Here is a 21,090-nt window from a genome sequence, read left to right as displayed (position 1 = left end):
CGACAATTTTCACATTATTCCGTCTGGATTGGTTCTCCAAATAATCAACCTTTTTTGCTAAATTTTTATTCTGAATCTGTAACGTTTCAATTGTTTTATTCACATCTTGCAATTGATCTTGTACATCAGATAATCCTTGATCACACATCTCAAGTCTTTCAATAGTTTCAACTTTAAAAGCTCCATAATCAGCCATCTGTTGAGTATTGACATCCACCAATGCATTAATCTTAGAAGTAAGATTATTCATAGAATCACCTAAATGCATGATTGAAGAAAATATCTTATGTTCAAGACTCTTGAAAAGTATATCAACATCAGAAGATCCAGACATGGTGGGATTCTGCTGTTCTTGTGGAATCAGAGGACCTTCTATCCCTTCTTTTAATTTAGTAGCTTTTCTTGCAGTTTGACTCCGTGTAAGAGCCCCTGCCACAGACCCCCCCAGAAGTATCAGGAGGCTGATGATCAGGGTTATCTTTGATCCAAACCTCCTTTAAAAGCTTTGTTACATCAGTATCTGGAAGAGCTGATATAACTGGTGGTATAGCCTGCAGCTGACGTGGACTTTTTACCCCCTCCATAAATCTTCGTCCGCGAAGCCAAGCCAAAGAAAAAAAGATAGCAGTCAAATAACAACTCTTTAACTCTCCAACTGGTGGCGCCCCAGCTAATTCAGCAGTCAAAGTCTCAGTAGACGTTGTTTAAAATACTGGCATCTGGCCAGTCCTTTGTTCTAAAGGCAGCTGAATATGACCTTCAGAAAGACTTACGGAATCAGAACGGAGCTCCAAGGCCGAATTCTTCGCTTGTTTTCCTGGATCTATTTCACGCTGAGTCGTGGCTTTTTGTAAACAAGCAGGCTCAGATAATTTCGGAAAATATAATTTTTTAACAATCTATTGATGTTTCGTTTTACTTTTTTTTTAACAAATGTACCATTAGGTATTAATTCAACATCTCATACTATTTATGAAGTTTTTTAAAAAGTTTTAACGGGCACTTAAAGACAAAACAATAAGTTAGAGTCAGGAGAGGACTGGAAGGCACGTCTGTTCCTTACGCCATCTTGCCACGCCCCCAATCTCTCTACGGATTTGTTCCTTTAATTCTCTCTGACTATTGGGCAGTCTATAATACAACCCTATCAGTCTGGTCACACCTTTCCCGTTCCTCAACTCCACCGATATGGCCTCTGTAGACTGGCTGTCCTGACTTCACACAGCTGAGATATTTTCCCTGACTAGCAATGCCACTCCTCCCCCCATCATGTCTGAAGCAACGGAACCCTGGAACGTTAAGATACCAGTCCTGGTCCTCCTGCAACTAACTCTCACTTATAGCAATAATGTCATAATCCCATTTGTCATTCCATTCCCTAAGATCATCAACCTTTCCAACCATACACCTTGCACTGAAACAAATACACCTGAGAAAATTTCTATCACGTACAAACCTTTGATTTCTCTCTAGACATACAGTGCTCGCATGACCTTTATCCTCCTCCTTCTCCCTAACTGCTCTAACATTCTGGTTCCCCTCCCCCTGCAAATCTATTTTAAATGGATTAGGACGAGACTAACAAACCCACTTGCAAGAATATTAATACCCTTCCAGTTCAGATGCAATCCGTCCCTTCGATACAGATCCCACCTTCACAAGATTAGAGTCCAGTGATCTAGAAACCTGAAGCCCTCCCTACTACACGTGATCTCTTGATCTCTATCTTAAATATACTCAACACCCAACTAGTTCCAGCCTTCTTAGGTCAAGAATTCCAAAATTTCACAACCCTTTGAACAGTTTTTGTTATTTCTCTTAACTAGACAATATATTCTGAGAGTCTCTTCCCCACCTCAGTCTAGATAACCTAACTCTGGGAAACACCCTGTCAACTTGCTTATTACAAGCAGACATTGTTCACTGAGCTTCTTGCCATAGTTATATAATGAGCCTTGTTTAATTCCCTCTATTTTCCCATTGTTAGAAGACTAAAAGTATGTTTAGATGAAAGCTTGAATCACTGTTGTTTGGAAAGATATAGGCCAAGAGTTGGAAAATGAGGTTGGTACTCATAGGTACCCACTCAGTGCTTATGTCCATACTCCAGAGCCCTCTTTGATTGTCACTAGACTAATTATTCTCAACTCACTTTTGGAATTTAATGCTTTTGTCTGTATTGAAGATAGGATTGAACAGGAATACAAACTGAGCAAATAGTCTGTGTGTAACTGGTGTTTAGTTGCACCACCTAGCAGGTTTTGAGTCCATCTCTGTGTACAGTTTTCTTCTGGCACTTATTTATAATAACCACAGTTCAGGAGGCAATAATAATAGAGGATTTTGTTCCAAAGACTCTGTATAATACTAAGGTGCAGTTAGTAATGTAGAAGTGCAGTTCTATGAACACAGAATAATATGGAGGTACAATCCTCTAGGCATAGAATAATGCCGGATACAATTCCACAGTCATTGAATTACATACATGTCTAGAGTCCTTCAGGCACACAATAGTGCAGGACTAGCAATCTCAAGGCACATTAATGAGGCACAAATCAGCAGACACAGAGTAATACAGGGATATAGTTCAACAAGCAGAGAGCAAGGCATGGGTACGGTTTTCTGTGTTTCAACCCAGCTGCTCCCTTTGTGTGTTTTGGCAACTTGTTCAGCTAGTCTTGAACTGAAGAGTCGAAGATTTTCAGTGGGCGTCTAGAAATTCCGAAAATGTAAATCTGCTGCCAAAAATCTTCTGTTAAACAGGTTTACTTCTATTGAAATACAAGAGCATTAATTTATTATTATATTGTTAGAGTTTTCAATAATCTTCATCAGGATAATTTGACACTTTCTTTTACCATCTATTAGTTTTGAACTTGGCTAAATGTGGTTTGCTAGTCTTGAACCTGGTAAACCGCAGCGGAAGCTGGTCTCGGCAACTCCTTCTGCCCACACGCCACCACTTTCCAACTGAGAGCACTGGCTGGCGTTTAGGAACAAGAATTCCATTTAGTTTTTTCACCTCCCACTTTCTTTAACACAGCGCTGTTAAGGCCAGATATTGAATTCTCCCCGTATTGACAATTAACATCAATTTAATCATTAAGCAGGGTCCTCTCCATGTTGAAGGACTCCTAGCTACCCTGGCTATTATCTCATCACAAGTCTTGGGGAAAAAAATATTGTCTGTACACTTTCTTTCAATACCTTAGAATTAAAAAGATAAAAACACCTTCAATAGAAAGCAAATGAAATTGTGTGTTCCTCTTGTGACAAAAATGAAAAGGGCAGTTTGAAAGACAAAGTTTGCACCTGTCACCAATGTCATGGAGTATACTAGTGGGCTTGATGGCCCCTGTGACCTGCATTTCCCTTTCCTAAATCAAGCACAAGCTTGTGGGACCCATAACAGTGGTCTCATTCAGCTAGTCAATCAGGAAAAAGGGAGATGTGCATTTATATGGAGCCTTTACATGCTGTTCAGTATAGTTATTGGATTTTCATTTGATGATATAAATTAATTTGTTGTTAAGGAAATAATTTTGAAGAGTTCTGTGAGCCAGCAAATAAGAAAAGTGAGGTTTCTTTTTAATTTTATCAAGAATTTTACAATAAGTAAATAGTGAGACATTCAAGTGGATTAAGAGAGAAGCTGAAATATCATAAATTAATTTCAAATTAAAATTACCAGTACTTCTAGAGCTTAAAAAAATAATTCTGAGAGTCGGATAGTCTGCAAAAATTGTTTTAATTTTGGACCAGTTGGCTTTGTTCAGCATAATTATGACAATACATTACTTGAAAAATCAATTATACTTAATTCCACAAAATGTAATATTTCAGTGCTTTTTACAGCAAGAATATTTAGTCAAACTGGTCTTACATTCAGAGGCAGGTGCTTAATCCAGGGACACAAGTTTGAATTCCACAATGCAGCTAGGGAGTTTACATAAATCTGGAATATAAAGCTAACATTAGTAAATGGAAATTACAGAACCACAGAATTGTTGTGAAAATCCATTGGGTTCACATAAGGCAGGCTACCAAACAATGTGGTTGTTTCTTAATTTCCCCCTCCTGTCACCCAGATCAGTCAAGGAACATTTAGAAATGAACAATAAATATCTGCATTACCAGCCATGTACATATCACATGATTGGATAAGTAAAATCTATCTATCTTATGTCTCAATATCAATCTGTGTCATCAATGTATTTCATGAGAGAGCCTCTACTGCTTCCTGAGGCAGAGAATTCCACAGATTCACTAGCAGTCCCTTCTCATCTCTATCTTAAATCTACTTCCCGGAGTTTTGAGACCATGTCCCCTAGTTCTAGTCTTACCTACCATCACAATTCATGCCCCGTAGTTAATAGAAAGGTTGGCAGTGAAATGTGTTAAGTGATGTAAATATTTTATCCACAGAATCCGACGACCTTCATGATAGTAGAATAGTGTGAGCTGGTCTTGTTCTACTTGGATTTTGGCGTCACTTGGAATTTAACTCCGGTACAAATAAAAGACAAGACAAAAGAAGTGAATTTGTTAATTACTTTGTAAGTGGTTGGTCCCTTGACCTCAATTGGAGAGTTGGGAGTTCAATTTTCCTAAGCATTGATAAACATGATCCAAGAGGTCTTAAATCAGAATTCCTTCTCGCTGGAACTAAAATAATCACGTGATATTATTTCCATAAGAGCAGCAGACTTCCTGGTCTTCAAGTCAACATTTCAGTCAGTCAGTCAGCCTTTATTGTCGCTTTAACAGCAAGTTTCCATGGAATTAAAATGATACAATGTTCCCAATCAACATAGGAACATACATTAGCTGGCTGTCTCATTGCCGTTAACGGGATTGTACACATTTCATATAAACTAAACAGCAGCATTTTGTTTCATTCATTCTTGGCATACGGATATCTCTGAACCACAAAAGTCTGCAGACACAGTGATTATAGTAAAATAACAAAAAATAGTGAAGGAACTCAGCAGATCATGCAATGTCCATAGGAGGTAAAGATATATAACCAACATTTCAAGCCTGAGCCCTTTTACAATATGCACCTATGGACACTGCATGACCTGCTTAGTTTTTCCAGCATATCACTGGCAAGAATGGCAATTATCGTCTTTTAAAGGTAGTGTGGTTGCTTCCACTGTGCTATGGTTTAGGGAATTCTAAGATTTTGATGCAGAGTCCATGAGAAAATGATGACATATTTCTTTAGGAAGGGAACATGGAGGTAATAATATTACCAACTCCCCTTATTTTCCAACATTGGCTGACACTACAGATTTGACCCTGAGTATCAAGGAAGTGGACCTCACAGCCATAGTGTGGTAATGTTTAAAGGACTAGATTTTTAACATTGCCATATGATTTGGAACATCCCTTTATCCTGTACGGTTCCTTCTTTGGTTTTAATCCTTTTCATTAACATACTGGGAACTTGTGTAATATTTTTAGATAAAAACAAACTTAGATATACTCAATAGGTCAGGAAGCATCAATGTCAAGAGTTAACATTTTAGGTCAGTGATGTTTCATTGAAACTAATGTAATGAGATGACTTCAATGGAATGGTTGAACTAAGCAGAGCAATGAGGCAAAGTTGAGCAGTTTCCACCTTAGATTTGTTTTCCAAAGTGTACACCAGCAGTTCTCAACCTTTTCTCCCCCCACACACATACCACCTTAAGTAATCTCTACCTAGTCTGTGGTTAGGAAGGGATTACTTAAGGTGGTATGTGTGTGTGTGGGGGGGGGGGGGGGGGGAGGTTGAGAACCGCTGGTGTAGACACAGCTTCATCAAAACTTTTGTTTGTGACCCACGTCAATCCTCTGTAATTTTCAGAATTAAGTAAAATATTGTTTGTGAAACATCAATGAAGATTTTAAGAAAATATCTTTCTATTGCTATTTTAAAATAAGCTTTTACAGGAGAAGCTTGTATCTGGCAGCAAAAGAGTGGCTTATGCTGTGCTTCTAGATTTAAGCATGAAGTTGCGACTGTTCACTGGATCTTATGGTACTTCCTCTCTGTCTCGCTTCACTTCAGGAAACTCCAGTAGACCGTCTGGAGCCTGTAGAGAGCAGATTTATTTATTTTTCTGCAGCTTGAGCATACCAACAACAGTAACAGCAGAGAACTTTCCAAAAGTAAATTGGCAGCTTTGCAGCTGAAGCCGGATTGATGTGTTCTGCCCTGTGCCTGCCCCTAATAGTTGGCCAGCAATTTCTTTGCCTTTTAATATTTTTCTTTAGTTTGCTGACATGCAAATTCTAAGTCCCATGGGCCCTGGAAGCCTCCGGTGCCCTGCCTAAGGACAGACAAAGTGTATCGATTGCCTTGTCTACCAAGGAAGAATTGCGGCAAAATTCAATGATCTCTTTACCCAGTGTAATATTTTCACCAGTTGTCACTGCACAACGACCAAAAACAAAAGTATATACTTATTACTATCACCTCCACAATTCACCAACCCTTAGTCTAGGATTTCTAAGGTGAATTGTAAGAAAGTTGTCTTTCTTTATATTCCCCTTGAGGTCAGCCAAACTGAGTGCCAAAGTGTGATGTACAGCTCTGTGTCTGTTCGGAGAGGTGGGAATAGTGGGATTAACCTCTTCAATGTTTTTGTTGGTTAGATATATTAAGGTGAATCATCTATGATTTAAAAAAAAATTTAGAACTAATGTATTTTCCTTCTTTTGTTCAGGAATGGTGATAACTACCAGGGAGACTGGGTCCTAGATCAGCATCAGGGCCATGGTGTGATGCAGTATGCAGATGGTTCGCTATATGAGGTAATCCTAGTTGCCAGTAGGTGTCACTATGAGCATATTCGTCATCCAAGGCAGCCCTGCAAGGTTTAACAGACTGCGAGTTTTCAGAAAAAGAAACAAACTGAAGTTCAAGGAAACATAAAATGCACTTTTCAAAATTTCTCTCAGAATTTTTCTATCTTATCCTCCCCCCCCCCCCCCACACATGATTTTCATCCCATTCTTGATTGACCATGTCATATTTCAGATTTACGGTCAAGAGTACATACATGACAGTGCATCCTGCCAGCAGTAACAGTGTACCATTTATCAAGCAAATGGGGACTCTTCATGGGAGAGTTATACAGTGGATAGCAGCAGCTTGACCCTATTCTGGGGGTCAAACAAGTTTTCACGTAAGAATACAAGAAATGGGAGTGGGGGATCGGCCATCCGGCATGTGGAGCCTGCTCCCCCATTCAATGAGATCATGGCTGATCTGATAATCTCCACCTACTTGCCTTTTCCCCATAATCCCTTAACTCCCCTACTATCCATCTTTGTCTTAAATGTGTTTACTGAGGTAGCTTCCACTGCTTCAATGGGCAGTGAATTGCACAGATTTACCACCCTTTGGGAAAAGCAGTTCCTCATCTCCGTCCTAAATCTACCTCCTGAATCCTGAGGCTGTGTCGCTTATTTCTAGTCTCCTCCACCAATGAAAACAACTTACCTACCTCTATCTTATCTATGCCTTTCACAATTTTATACATTTCTATAAGAACCCCTCTCATTCTTATAAATTCTAGCAAGTACAGTCCCAGACGACTCAATCTCTCCTCATAGGCTAACCCCCGTCATCTCTGAAATCAACCTGGTGAACCTCCTCTGGATCACCTCCAAAGCCTGTACATACTTCTTCAAGAAAGGAAACCAGAACTGCACGCAGTACTCCAGTTACGGCCTCACCAGTACCTTGTACAGTTGCAGCATAACCTCCCTCCTCCTAAATTCAATCCCTCTAGCATTGAGAGCCAGCATTCCATTTGCCTTCTTGATAACCTGCTGCACCTGCAAACCATGCACAAGCACCCTCAAGTTCTTCTGCACAGCAGCATGCTGCCATTGCTTGCCATTTAAATAATAATCTGATCTTCCATTTTGCTTCCAAAGTGGATAACCTCACATTTACCATCATTGTGCTCCATCTGCCAGGTCCTTGCCCACTCACTTAACCTACAGACTTTCTGTATCCTCTGCACAATTTTCCCCTCAATTTAGTGTCATCAGGAAACTTAGACAAACTACACACTGTCCTCTCTTAAAACAATGTAATCTTATCTCAGAGAGTCAATCATCAACCAATTAAAGCACAGCCCAGCAGCCTATTTCAAATCTTCACACCCACCAAATTCAAACTTTGCAGTTAGACAGAGTTTCCACAATGTACTTTGGAAACATTTCCATGGCCGGATGTATCTTAAATGGCATAGACTGGACTCTTCAATTTCAGTCAACAAAGGTCAGGTGAGACTGATGCAATGCATTTTGGGGAATTGACGATGACAACTCAAGTGCCAGAGTGATGACCTATTTGAATCTCAGTATTAGAGGTGTGAAACTCTTGATTAAAACTCTTTCTAACAAGGCAGAATAAATGGACCATGATTCGAACTAAAGTGAAGTTTGTAACAGACTTCCTTAAAATGTTGAAAACACTTTACTGTATGATTTTTTTTAAAAATCCTGAGAACCTGAGTTCTGGTTAATGAGTTTTTGCCAGTTGGTACTAATGTACAACATTACTGTTGTGCAGTGATAGATGGAATGGGGCTTGTGCTATTGTGGTATGGTATCTAGTGAGCTTATGATGCCGTGGAGCAACAAATAGAGTGTAACATGCTGATGTCGATTGGAAAATGAGGAAGGATTATGCTGCTTTGAAGCCGTAAGTAGGGTAGGGTTGTTATGCTATGTGAAGGCGTTACACTTCTGTGAACCAGTAAATGCGGAAGGGTTGTGAGCTGTGGATCAGTAAGTAGCGTGGCTGTGTAGCTAAAAATGGGTAGCCTGAACAGTTGTAGTGGTAATTGGGGAGGTCGGATGTGGAACAGTCAATGGTGGAGGGATATCACTGTGGAGTGATAAATAGTAAGGGAATCATGCAGTGGAGTAGTAAATACGTAGTAGTTTAGTCCTTATGATTAATGTGGAACCCTATATTGAGTGAATTCCTTGGATCGCACTGTGCCATTGGAGGAAAAAAGTCAGACAGATTGTTACATTAACTGTAGTTAGTTTAGACAAGCAACCAGCTCATGCTCTTGAAAATGTATCAATCTTCTATAAAAATGATTTTCCTTTCCATTTTGTTACCTATCTTTCATTTTATTAGCTTTTTTTAGTTCCAGTTATAAACCAGAATTTTAGAAATGCATAGTAGTACAGAACTCTACATAAATGGAAATATGCTATGATGGAGAGAACCAGCAATTCAAACACAGTCTCGGAAGGAATTACAATGTTGGCCCTCAAATGGTTAACTCCTGAAAGACCATGGATGCCTTTTGGCGTCATTGCCCACTGCAGACTTCAGGCTCCAGGCTCCAGGCTTCAGGCTCCCCAGACGTCAGTCGTGCAGCTGTGTAGAGTGCGTGCAGGCAGGAACTGTTACCTCATCATGGCACTGTGTGTTCAATGAAAGAGTTCAGATTCGGTGTCTGATAATATCCCTTTCCCACCCTTCATTGGAACTCTGTGTGTGTGTCGCGCATGCATGGTTGTGGGATTTTGATGAGGGTAAGGAGTAGGGTGTGAAGTTTTAATTTTACAAGCTTTTGAATATCCTGCACGGGAAATTGAAACTCATCAAGGGACATGATGTGAAGTGTGACAGGATAATATGCTCCTATGTTTTGTTGCCCACCATTCTATGTCAGCTGACCCTTCAGCTTCACTTTTCACCAATTTTATTTGCGGTTTCTCTTCCCCATTTTCAAAATCTTTTCTTTGTGCCTTCAGTACTATCTCCTAACTCCTGGTTTGTGCCCTGCTCAAATAAAGTATATCTTTTCCCTTTTGATCTAAACGTATATCTATGTGCAAGTGAAAATATTCATATCTTCAAGCAATTCCATGAAATGCTACAAGGAAGTTAAGGAGGAGAAAGGACTGTTGAGACTAAATTTACACTAGTATTTCACTTCGCCCTTGTCCAGCCAACAAGAACCATTTACAGGGCTTGTACCATCAACTAACCATGAAAAGTCGTAACACTAGTGGGAAGAAATGATTCTTTGTGCTAAGTTTGCAGATGACATGAAGGTTGGAGGTGTTGTGGATAGTGTAGAAGGTTGCTGTAGGTTACAACAGAATATAGACCATGCAGAGTCGGGCAGAAAAATGTCAGATGGAGTTCAATCTGGATAGGTGTGAGGTGATGTATTTTGGAAGGCTGAAGTTAAAGGTGGAGTACATGGTTAATGGAAGGATTCTTAACAGTGTGAAAGAACAGAGGGATTTAATAGATCTCGTAATGTTGCCGAGCAGATTGATAGGGTAGTTAACAAGGCTTGTTATACTGGGCTTCATTATTCGGGGGAATGAGTTCAAGAAGTGTGAGGTAATGTTGCAACTCCATTAATCTCTGGTTAGACCACATTTGAAATGTTGTGTTCAGTTCTAGGAAGGATGTGGAAACTTTGGAGAGGAGATTTACCAGGATGTTACCTGAATTGGAGAATATGTCTTATGAGGCAAGGTTAACAGGGCTTTTTTCTCTTTGGAACAAAGAAGGATGAGAGGTGACTTTCAATAGAGATCTTCTTTCTTTCTTCTTTGGCTTGGCTTCGCGGACGAAGATTTATGGAGGGGGTAAAAGTCCACGTCAGCTGCAGGCTCGTTTGTGGCTGACAAGTCCGATGCGGGACAGGCAGACACGGTTGCAGCGGCTGCAGGGGAAAAATGGTTGGTTGGGGTTGGGTGTTGGGTTTTTCCTCCTTTGCCTTTTGTCAGTGAGGTGGACTCTGCGGTCTTCTTCAAAGGAGGTTGCTGCCCGCCAAACTGTGAGGTGCCAAGATGCACGGTTTGAGGTGATATCAGCCCACTGGCGGTGGTCAATGTGGCAGGCACCAAGAGATTTCTTTAGGCAGTCCTTGTACCTTTTCTTTGGTGCACCTCTGTCACGGTGGCCAGTGGAGAGCTCGCCATATAACACGATCTTGGGAAGGCGATGGTCCTCCATTCTGGAGACGTGACCCACCCAGCGCAGCTGGATCTTCAGCAGCGTGGACTCGATGCTGTCGACCTCTGCCATCTCGAGTACTTTGAATTTAGGGATGAAAGCGCTCCAATGGATGTTGAGGATGGAGCGGAGACAACGCTGGTGGAAGCGTTCTAGGAGCCGTAGGTGGTGCCGGTAGAGGACCCATGATTCGGAGCCGAACAGGAGTGTGGGTATGACAACGGCTCTGTATACGCTTATCTTTGTGAGGTTTTTCAGTTGGTTGTTTTTCCAGACTCTTTTGTGTAGTCTTCCAAAGGCGCTATTTGCCTTGGCGAGTCTGTTGTCTATCTCATTGTCGATCCTTGCATCTGATGATATGGTGCCGCCGAGATAGGTAAACTGGTTGACCGTTTTGAGTTTTGTGTGCCCGATGGAGATGTGGGGGGGCTGGTAGTCATGGTGGGGAGCTGGCTGATGGAGGACCTCAGTTTTCTTCAGGCTGACTTCCAGGCTAAACACTTTGGCAGTTTCCGCAAAGCAGGACGTCAAGCGCTGAAGAGCTGGCTCTGAATGGGCAACTAAAGCGGCATCGTCTGCAAAGAGTAGTTCACGGACAAGTTTCTCTTGTGTCTTGGTGTGAGCTTGCAGGCGCCTCAGATTGAAGAGACTGCCATCCGTGCGGTACCGGATGTAAACAGCGTCTTCATTGTTGGGGTCTTTCATGGCTTGGTTCAGCATCATGCTGAAGAAGATTGAAAAGAGGGTTGGTGCGAGAACACAGCCTTGCTTCACGCCATTGTTAATGGAGAAGAGATCTACATGACAATGAAAGGTATAGATAGGGTGCAAAGACCGCACCTTTCTCACAGGGCAACAATGGCAAATATCTGAGGACACCTGTTTAAGGTGGAGGGGAGAAAATTTCAGGAGAGATGTCAGGGTTAAGGTTTTTAAACAGAGATCAGCGGGTGTCTGGAATTTCCAGGGGTGGTGGAGGAGGCGGGTCCAATAGGAACATTTAAAAGTCTCTTAGACAGGCATATGGGTGCAAGAAAAATAGAGGGTAATGGGTTTAGATTGTTGAGTAGGTTTATATAGGTTGGCACAACATCATTGGCTGAAGGGCCTGTTTGGTGCTGTGATGTTCTACATTCTAAACCCTCTCTGTAACTCACTGTGCTACTAGTCCTCCCCTCAGCCTGTTACATTTTAAAATGTGGACATACAGCACAGTAACAGGCCATTTTGGCCCACAAGTCTGTACTGCCCAATTAACCTACAACCCCTGGTACATTTTGAATGGTGGGAAGAAACTAGCGTTCCCAGAGGAAATTCATCAGATAGGGGAGGACGTACAAACTGCATACAGGCAGTCCTGATCACTGGCACTGTAAAAGCGTTGTGTTAACCATTACACCAACTGTGCCTCCCAATACATGCAGCCTGAGTCATTGTTTTAAACTTGCACTAAGTGCAAATGCTTGTAGGCCAACACCTTTAGTGCTAAATATTAAAATATATGTATGATATTTTACCTCGACATGGCCAACAGGAAGAAATAGTAAAATTACTCATCCACAGTAAAATTACTAATCCATTCAATCATTTTTAAATGGTTAGGGCAGAGACAGCATTGCAATGTTACCCCGAATTCTTTCCTAGTGTGCTGGTATGTCCTGGTAAAACCGTGAACGTCTATCTTTCTTGGTTGTGGAAGTTTGGGACCCATACAAATTTGGAAGTATCAGTTTCCATATCAGTAATCTCTTGTGGTTCCCAAATAAACCTGATGTAACACTCCTGATGTTGTCTAGTAGCAGAACACAAATTCCTGCCCACAATCATGTTAAACCAGTGGTTTTCAACCTTTTTCTTTCCACTCACATACCACCTTAAGTAACCCCCATGCCATAGGTGCTCTGTGATTAGTAAGGGATTACTTAAGGTGGTATGTGGGTAGAAAGAAAAAGTTTGAAAACCACTGTGTTAAACCATCTCCATCGGGCACACAAAACTCAAAACGGTCAACCAGTTTACCTATCTCGGCTGCACCATTTCATCAGATGCAAGGATCGACAATGAGATAGACAACAGACTCGCCAAGGCAAATAGCGCCTTTGGAAGACTACACAAAAGAGTCTGGAAAAACAACCAACTGAAAAACCTCACAAAGATAAGCGTATACAGAGCCGTTGTCATACCCACACTCCTGTTCGGCTCCGAATCATGGGTCCTCTACCGGCACCACCTACGGCTCCTAGAACGCTTCCACCAGCGTTGTCTCCGCTCCATCCTCAACATCCATTGGAGCGCTCACACCCCTAACGTCGAGGTACTCGAGATGGCAGAGGTCGACAGCATCGAGTCCACGCTGCTGAAGATCCAGCTGCGCTGGATGGGTCACGTCTCCAGAATGGAGGACCATCGCCTTCCCAAGATCGTATTATATGGCGAGCTCTCCACTGGCCACCGTGACAGAGGTGCACCAAAGAAAAGGTACAAGGACTGCCTAAAGAAATCTCTTGGTGCCTGCCACATTGACCACCGCCAGTGGGCTGATAACGCCTCAAACCATGCATCTTGGCGCCTCACAGTTTGGCGGGCAGCAGCCTCCTTTGAAGAAGACCGCAGAGCCCACCTCACTGACAAAAGGCAAAGGAGGAAAAACCCAACACCCAACCCCAACCAACCAATTTTCCCTTGCAACCGCTGCAATCGTGTCTGCCTGTCCCGCATCGGACTGGTCAGCCACAAACGAGCCTGCAGCTGACGTGGACTTTTTTACCCCCTCCATAAATCTTCGTCCGCGAAGCCAAGCCAAAAAAGAAAGAAACCATGCAAGTTGAGTCAACCCCCTTGCTTGAATGGAGAAGAATGTATATAAGAGAGAGACAATTCCTCTGTGATTTAGGGTGGCAGGAGAGCCAACAACCTCATGCCAAATATTTAAAATAATTGGCAAAGGAACCAAAATGAAGAAGATATTTTATGCATCGCTTTAATCTAAGAGGGTGGGGAAAGTAGATTCAATGATAACTTTCAAAATGGAACCAAATAAATATTTGAAAAATAAAAAAAGAGTATGCGTTGGGGAAAGATCAGAGGAGTAAGATCAATCAGATGACTTTAAGTCAGTTGCAGCTCCTCACTAACTTAGCAGAGAACATGCAGCGAGCCTGTAACCTTCCTGATTTGCATGCAACTTTGCTGCCTATATTCGAATTCCACTGAGCCCCAGTCACCCCATTTGCTAAATGCTTTGCTGACCCACATTGACTCAGTAAATTAATGGCTCATAGTTAAGATTCTCAACAAAAAAAATAAAATTTTTCAGCTTCTCAAGCTTTCAACAAATCTATGTCGTTCTAAATGTGGTTACGCTCCTTTTTTTAAAATGTTCTTGTTCCTGAAAAAATAGCAGCCAATGAATTGTATCTTGGCTTGTTTATTAAGGAGTTATGTAGCCCAACAATGCAAATAGACAGGAGGAATTCAGTCAATTAGGGCCATGAATTTAGTGGATGTGTTACTTCAACAGTCCATGTGACTTTCAGCTTCTTTGCACTATAATGTGCAGCAACTCCTCCCAGCCAATTCCCTTGATAGTTTTATCAGTCTTCACTGGGCAAAGTTTAAAAAAAATCAAATCAGCAAAAAAAAGAGAGACCCTGAGAAAAAAAAGCAAGCAAATCCTTTATCTGGTCTTGTTTTACCTCTCTTTAAGAGATGGTGTGCTTGTCTTATTGCTGACGGTGGAGCTTTGGAATTTTTTTTTGCAAAGCACTTAACAAAACAATTCTGTAATAATCCAATGACTAGGTAATGAATCATCCTGAGTCCTAACGGCTGGGGCTGTGAAGTTTTGCACAGGGAATTGCTATTCGCCAATAAGAATGAGTGCTAGAATTTGTAGCAAATATGTCTCTGTGTTTTAGTTGCTGAAGACTAGTGCAAACAGTACTTAATCATTTAGAAACTCTTGGCTGCACTATGACAAATGTATGAATGCAATGCAAATTTATGCTGATAGTTGGCCTTCAGGTGTTAGGCTCTAACTTCTGTTTCCTTTAAACCTCCCTCTGAAGGTCAAAGTGATGGAGATTGATGTGAATCTCATTTCATTTATGCAGACATAGCTGTCGTTCTTAGCATGGTTTTAATAATTTGAACTTGCTTCATTTACCTCTCCATGTGACCATCAGCTTCCCCATAACATTGAAAGGTCCAAATCAAGTCTCCAGGTCAAGAACAGTCAAAGAATATGAATCTTTGGTGTGATCGCTAGGAGAATTTTGTTTCTCTTAATTTTTAAGAAGGTTGGGAAGCTGTGATAAAGGTGCAAGTCCTTCAGAGCTGATTATTTTGATTTCATTTGGGCTGAATGTGAAATTTAAACATTTGTTTTATTCCTGCAGCATTAAAGAAAAGACAGAAACAAATGGGGGAAATAAATTTGGAAAATTCTCCTGCTTAAAAATTGGATATCACCTATTTTTAGAACACTAAAGCACAGCTTCTAAATTAGGACCCACTGAAAAAATGTGAAATTTGTTAAAAACCTGTTTATAACAGGTTTAGTGTAATCAGAATAAAGCTTTAAACAGGACTCATGAGGTTCCCAATAGGATCACGGTAAATTCAGGGCAGCTGTTGATGTTTTACTGCCGTGAGGATATGCTATAAAGGCATACTCCCATGACAGCCAAAGCAGTGAGCATCGTATACATCCTGGTTGCCATGAGGAGAGTGAAGAATGCAGAGAAAAAGGGAAGAACTCCCAGATTCACTGACATAAACATAGAGGTTCCAATCAACGAGATTTATGTCAAATGAAATTCTGTTCACCTGATGTGGAGTTGGTGGATGAGCGGGTAATGTGCCAAGAGGTTTGCCAGGATGAATTTGGCAGGAATCAACCAGGATTGTCTCATTCAGGAATAAGAGTAGAGGAGTGCTGAAAGAAATGTCATGATCTTGTGTCAAAATAAGGTGCACATCAGTGATAAGACTGAGTGTGTGTCTGTCTACGTCTGCACATGCGTAGACACACACACAGAATTTCACATGATACTCTCTCACATAAAGTTTTTATCCTTCCCAACACCAATCCTATCTTGATCCCAGCTTTCTCAATCCACCACAAACCTCTCATGATAGAATAATGCAAAAGTCAATCAGAGTATTTAATCTGCATTTAGTTGAGAACAACGAACAGTAGAGCAGGTACTCACATGGTAGTGAGAGCACAGAGAGGCTTCTCAAGCAGAGCTATACAGAATATTGTGATTGCTCCATTCCCTGTAATTTGGTCAACAGCAGACACCTTGATTATCAAATGTGCTGCTCATCACTGTAAAAGTATTTTAAATGGTATGAAAAAATTAAGTGGCAGAGGAGGAATTTGGAAGGAGAGGGAAAAGAGGGACATAATTTTCCCTGACACTTTTGCACTACCCTAGATATGCACCATCTTAGGGATGAGCAAAGTAATTCGGGAAAAGCATGTCTTGGGGAGAACTAGGCATTTGCGGACTCACTGGAGTCGGGAGATCGATGCATCCCTGCTGCCTAAAGGACTCTATTGAGGATCGTGACTTCCATGACAAGGCTGATGCGGATACACAATCAGGTGCAATTGTACTCTCAGCCTGGTTGACAAAATGGAGGAGATGAATGGAAACAGAGGAGTTCATTTCAATTTTTTCAGTGAAGATTCTGCAAAGACTGGAGACCATATTTCTGCTTTGGAGGTCATGTATATTTCCTTGTAAGAGTTTTTGACAATTCTCACGGGCTCAGATGACAGCTATGGTGTTGACTCAGGTACCTTTCTGCTTCTGTGCAGTGGATCACCCTGATCCATTGGAGGGCTGGTCTCTGCCACATAAGAACAGTTTACAACTTTCTGGGAACAGTGATAGGCCACTTGTACCTTATTGGTCTCATTAAGGTGAGAGGTACCATCTCAAGTAGATTGCTCCTCTCTGTGCTACCTATGCACAGCTCACAATTTCATAGGATTGAATGGATGCAGAGTGTAACCTGCTAATTCTTCTTCATGAACAGAGAAGTATTGTCGATCAGCAGATTGTTTTCCAATAGGAACAGAACTATATAAAGACAAAACATCATTCTGCATTCATAAACCCTTTTTCATTGTGACCAGAGTCATGTTGAGAAATTACAGAGCTGAGGCTCCAGAGGAAAGTAAGGGCCAGAGACCTATGATTTATGATTTGTCAGCTCTGGGTTATACAGTGTGTTTTGAGTGTCAGCATGTCATTGCACAGTTGTCCTAATCCCTGAAAGATCTCTTATAATCAATTTCAAAGCAACGACTTTCATCCATCATCCCCTCCACCAATGCAGCCTCTCAGGGGTGTCCTGAAGGTAGCTGGGCATGGGCACCAACTTGAAGCCAACACATCCTGGTCAGTGAGTCCACAAGGATATCTGTATTGACAAAAAGTGAAGAAGGAGAAGGCTTCCAGCAGTCACTGAAGCCTCTTAAATGACACTATCATAATGCAAAGATTCCCATGCTCTCCCATAAGACTATCAAACAGAATGGACGCCAACTGCATAAGTTTGAAGACAAATGTAATGATTTTCCATTTATGAATTGCATACTATTATTTTATTATTAATGATTTACAGAATACTAATAGTGTTCAAGTGTACATTCATTTATTTAGACATGCAATACGGTAACAAGCCCTTTTGGCCCATGAGCCTGTGTCACTCAATTACACCCAATTGACCTGCACCAGACAAATAATATCCTTCAATATGCAAAGATAAGTGAAACAGAATGAAACTCCCCCCTCCACCACCGTTTACATAGCGCTTGGAAATGCGGGTATTGAGAGCTGTCAAAGCCACAAGGAGTTACAGACTCCGGGGAAGCAGAGGCACCAGAAAATGAGGAGACCATCCCATTTGATAAGGAGAAGCAGAGGAGATGACCCACGGTATGATGACCACCAGTGGTGGACCAGTGAGGGGCTGTGAGGCTGAAGAACACACAAGTGGTGGTCTGTTGGCAATTCAAGGCCAGAGAGTGGGGTGCTGGCAACCATGGTCAAGAGATTCACACTGGGCTGCAGACTGCCAGACAATGGCTGAAGGGGTACCAGAGATTTGGATTTGGAGCTTCAGCTGCTGATGGTTTGGACTGTACTCTTTGAGGCTGCAGGGGAGCTGAAGATGAATCCATGGACATACGGTGACTCTGAGGGGATTATCTTTTAATTCTCTTTCTCTGACTGTAAGAGGCGCTTCAGGCAACTTCTGCCAATGGCAAATCTATCTACCTTATTGCAGACAAAAACAAATTTTGTGTAATATTGCACTGTCTTTATTACTAGACAATAAATTGAATCTTGGCAATAAAGGGAACTTTGAAATTGAAAAGAGACCCTAACATATCATCTTATCTAGTAAACTCAACATATCATCAAGTTAATTACTGAGTCAGTAGCATGCTGGAGAGAAAAGGAAATGAAAAAAATCAGAAAAATACTGAAAATATCTACTTGTGGGAAGAGAAACAGTTAAAATTTCAGTTCGGAGCCCCTTCATTAGAACTGAGGAGCAGTGTGTCAAGTTGCAGAGAGGGTGGGGGGGGTGGAATGTCTCCGACAGGGTAAAACCAAAGTGACCAAGAGGATATGGTACTTCCCCTCTGCATTTCATGTCTCATATTCTTTTGTCTATGGTCTCACTCATTAACTGCTCCTGTTCACTAAATGAACAAGCAGCCTGCCCCTTGGGTAAGCCTGGTCTCACACTTGCCCTGCAGCTTTACAGGCTTGTCTCCTCAGTTCTGAAGAAGGGTCTCTGACTTGATGCTTCACTTCCCACAGATGAAGCCTGACCGGCTGACTATTTCCAGCACACTGTTTTTGTTTTAGATTTACAGCATCTGCTGTTTTTTTTTAAAAAAAATTCATTTGCTTGAAGAGAAAGGAATTTGGATATTCCTTCAAATCTAGAAATAGGGCTTCATGGATGCAGAAGTGAAAACAGAAAGTGACTATATTAAAAGTGTATGAACTTGCTTCCTTTTGATGTTTGGGCATAGTTTCAGCACATCTTTACATGCCATCTTAAACTTGTATGAGAAACGGAAATCTTTCATTTGAATCTGTTAATAATTAGAAAATACGTTTAGTTACACAAAGATTGAACTTTCTGTTTGAAACGTTACTATTACGAGTTATATTAAACATCAATGGAAAGGTTAAAAAAATATGCAAAGATAAGTGCAAGTACTGGCATTACTTAATTGCTAATCCTGTAGTTCCTCATCAAGAAAGATCATTAATACTCATGATTGTGATATGATTTGATTCGTACCACAACTGCCATATCATTTTGCAATCACTGTATAAAATCTCCAATGCAAAATTAATTCTCATCTTTGGAATTTTTCCCTGTTTGGTTTACGCCTATATTTGTGAAAGAGGATTTTTGGGTCAGAGAATGAAATATGATGGATGTGCCATGGAGGGGCTGAGTGGGGGTAGGGGGGGGAAGTGAAATTGTCCATTCTCTAAAAGCCCCTTGATGTGGAGGATGGAAGAATAAGTTGGAGAATGATAGCCAGACTGGTCCAGTGTTCAGACTCTCTCAGGAAGAAGGAGTCATGGATGTTGTCAGAAAATAACATTTGTAATCAAGAAATTCTTCTTATGATTGACAACCATAGGGAAACGCTTCCCTATTGATTCAAAGATTTGATTTACTGATGGAAATCTTTGAGGGAAGTGCAGTCAATGGCACTTGTTGGAAGTTAGCAGGGCTGTCAGACACCAATGCCTAAGATGGCTTTGATCTTCACTGAAATCCAAGTGGACAAATTCATGCCTCTGGGAGTAGAGAGTCTAGGTGACCTTTCTGATGCTGCAGTGATCAGAAAATACATTGGCACAGCTCAAGTGCTGATATTAAGAAAGATCCAGGAAGCTGAGGGTTAATATGATATTGATCTTGGTGGAAAGAGCAGTGAGGTTTGATTGTGCCAAAATGTCATCCCACAGGAGACACATAACCCAGCAAGGACTGCCTTGGAAAATTTGAGCTTTACATCAGATTCATTGAGGAAGGACATGATGACTGAAGATACACAAGGACTCCCACCCTTCTGCATTCCCTACCACACTAAGTCTATAGTCTTCAGTAATGGAGTATTGTCAGCACTGAAGCATCCATTGAAGAAGCAGCTCAGCAACCAATCTTGCAAGAAAAAAAAGCCTCTGTTATCTCACACTCTGTGAACTTTGCAACACTCAGTAGTAAAACTACCCAGTCAGGCAAAAGGTTAACACAATGTTCTTCAGGTTCTGCTGAGACTGCTACAAAATGGTGTTATGTTGGGAAGAGTACGAGGTTCGGTGGGTTCAGAGAGACGAGTCTGGACACACATAACTTATTAACACACAAGAAGCAAGCAGGAGAGCGTTAAATGGTACACAATTACTAATTAACGTAAGCAACAATACAGACATTCATTTCGGACATCACAATGATAAACCTATATTCGACCCCCTTCCCACACTGTAAACAGGGTCTCTTACACATGATTCCGGTTCCCTTATCAACAGGGTTGCGGCTCTACTGCAAATATTGACCTATGGCTCAGCTTCAATTTAATGCACACCTTCCCCACGACCCTTCTAGCGATTTCCACAGTAGTGACCTGAAATGGAGTGGTGTCCGGGGCTTCAACCACAAGACAGAGAGCGCAAAGGTGCTAAATGTAGTGCTAATCTGTGCTTCTAGATGATTTAAATTTGCCAACGGTGAGGTTTCCACTAATTAGAGGCTGGAGTCCAATCTTGACTGACAGGTGATGTGACTTCCGAAAAAGTTTCAGACGGGGAGGACAAGTGACCATCCGCAATACACACATTCCAGACAGACAGGGAGACCACACATCCTCCACACACAACAAATGGTTATTTTACGGAGATCTGAACATTTTACTGTTGAAATTGTGCATTACACAAATTACAGTGCTAATAGGTTTGTGCCTGATAACAGGAAATGGTCAGAAAAACTAATGTGGATTAAAACCAGAAGTGTCCATCCAATGTTGTTGA

General features: G+C 41.3%; 1 protein-coding gene across 7 annotated transcripts in view; it reads left to right on the top strand.

Annotated features, from left to right (window-relative positions):
• The window catches only part of LOC138754369 (MORN repeat-containing protein 1-like), a 260,124-nt gene that overhangs the window by 22,347 nt on the left and 216,687 nt on the right, over window positions 1–21,090 (top strand). For all 7 annotated transcript variants that reach the window (XR_011351710.1, XM_069918561.1, XM_069918560.1 and 4 more), the window contains one exon: window positions 6,717–6,804. Coding sequence is in view for 6 of the 7 variants with exons in the window: in XM_069918561.1 (XP_069774662.1) it covers window positions 6,717–6,804 (88 nt within the window). In the remaining variant the exon portion in view is untranslated. The remainder of the gene's footprint in view (window positions 1–6,716; window positions 6,805–21,090) is intronic.

Source organism: Narcine bancroftii, chromosome 2, assembly GCF_036971445.1.
Source record: "Narcine bancroftii isolate sNarBan1 chromosome 2, sNarBan1.hap1, whole genome shotgun sequence".
In the NCBI taxonomy this organism is placed as follows: Eukaryota; Metazoa; Chordata; class Chondrichthyes; order Torpediniformes; family Narcinidae; genus Narcine; species Narcine bancroftii.
Note: the sequence above shows the minus strand (reverse complement) of the source record. Positions and strands in the feature narration are given on the sequence as shown.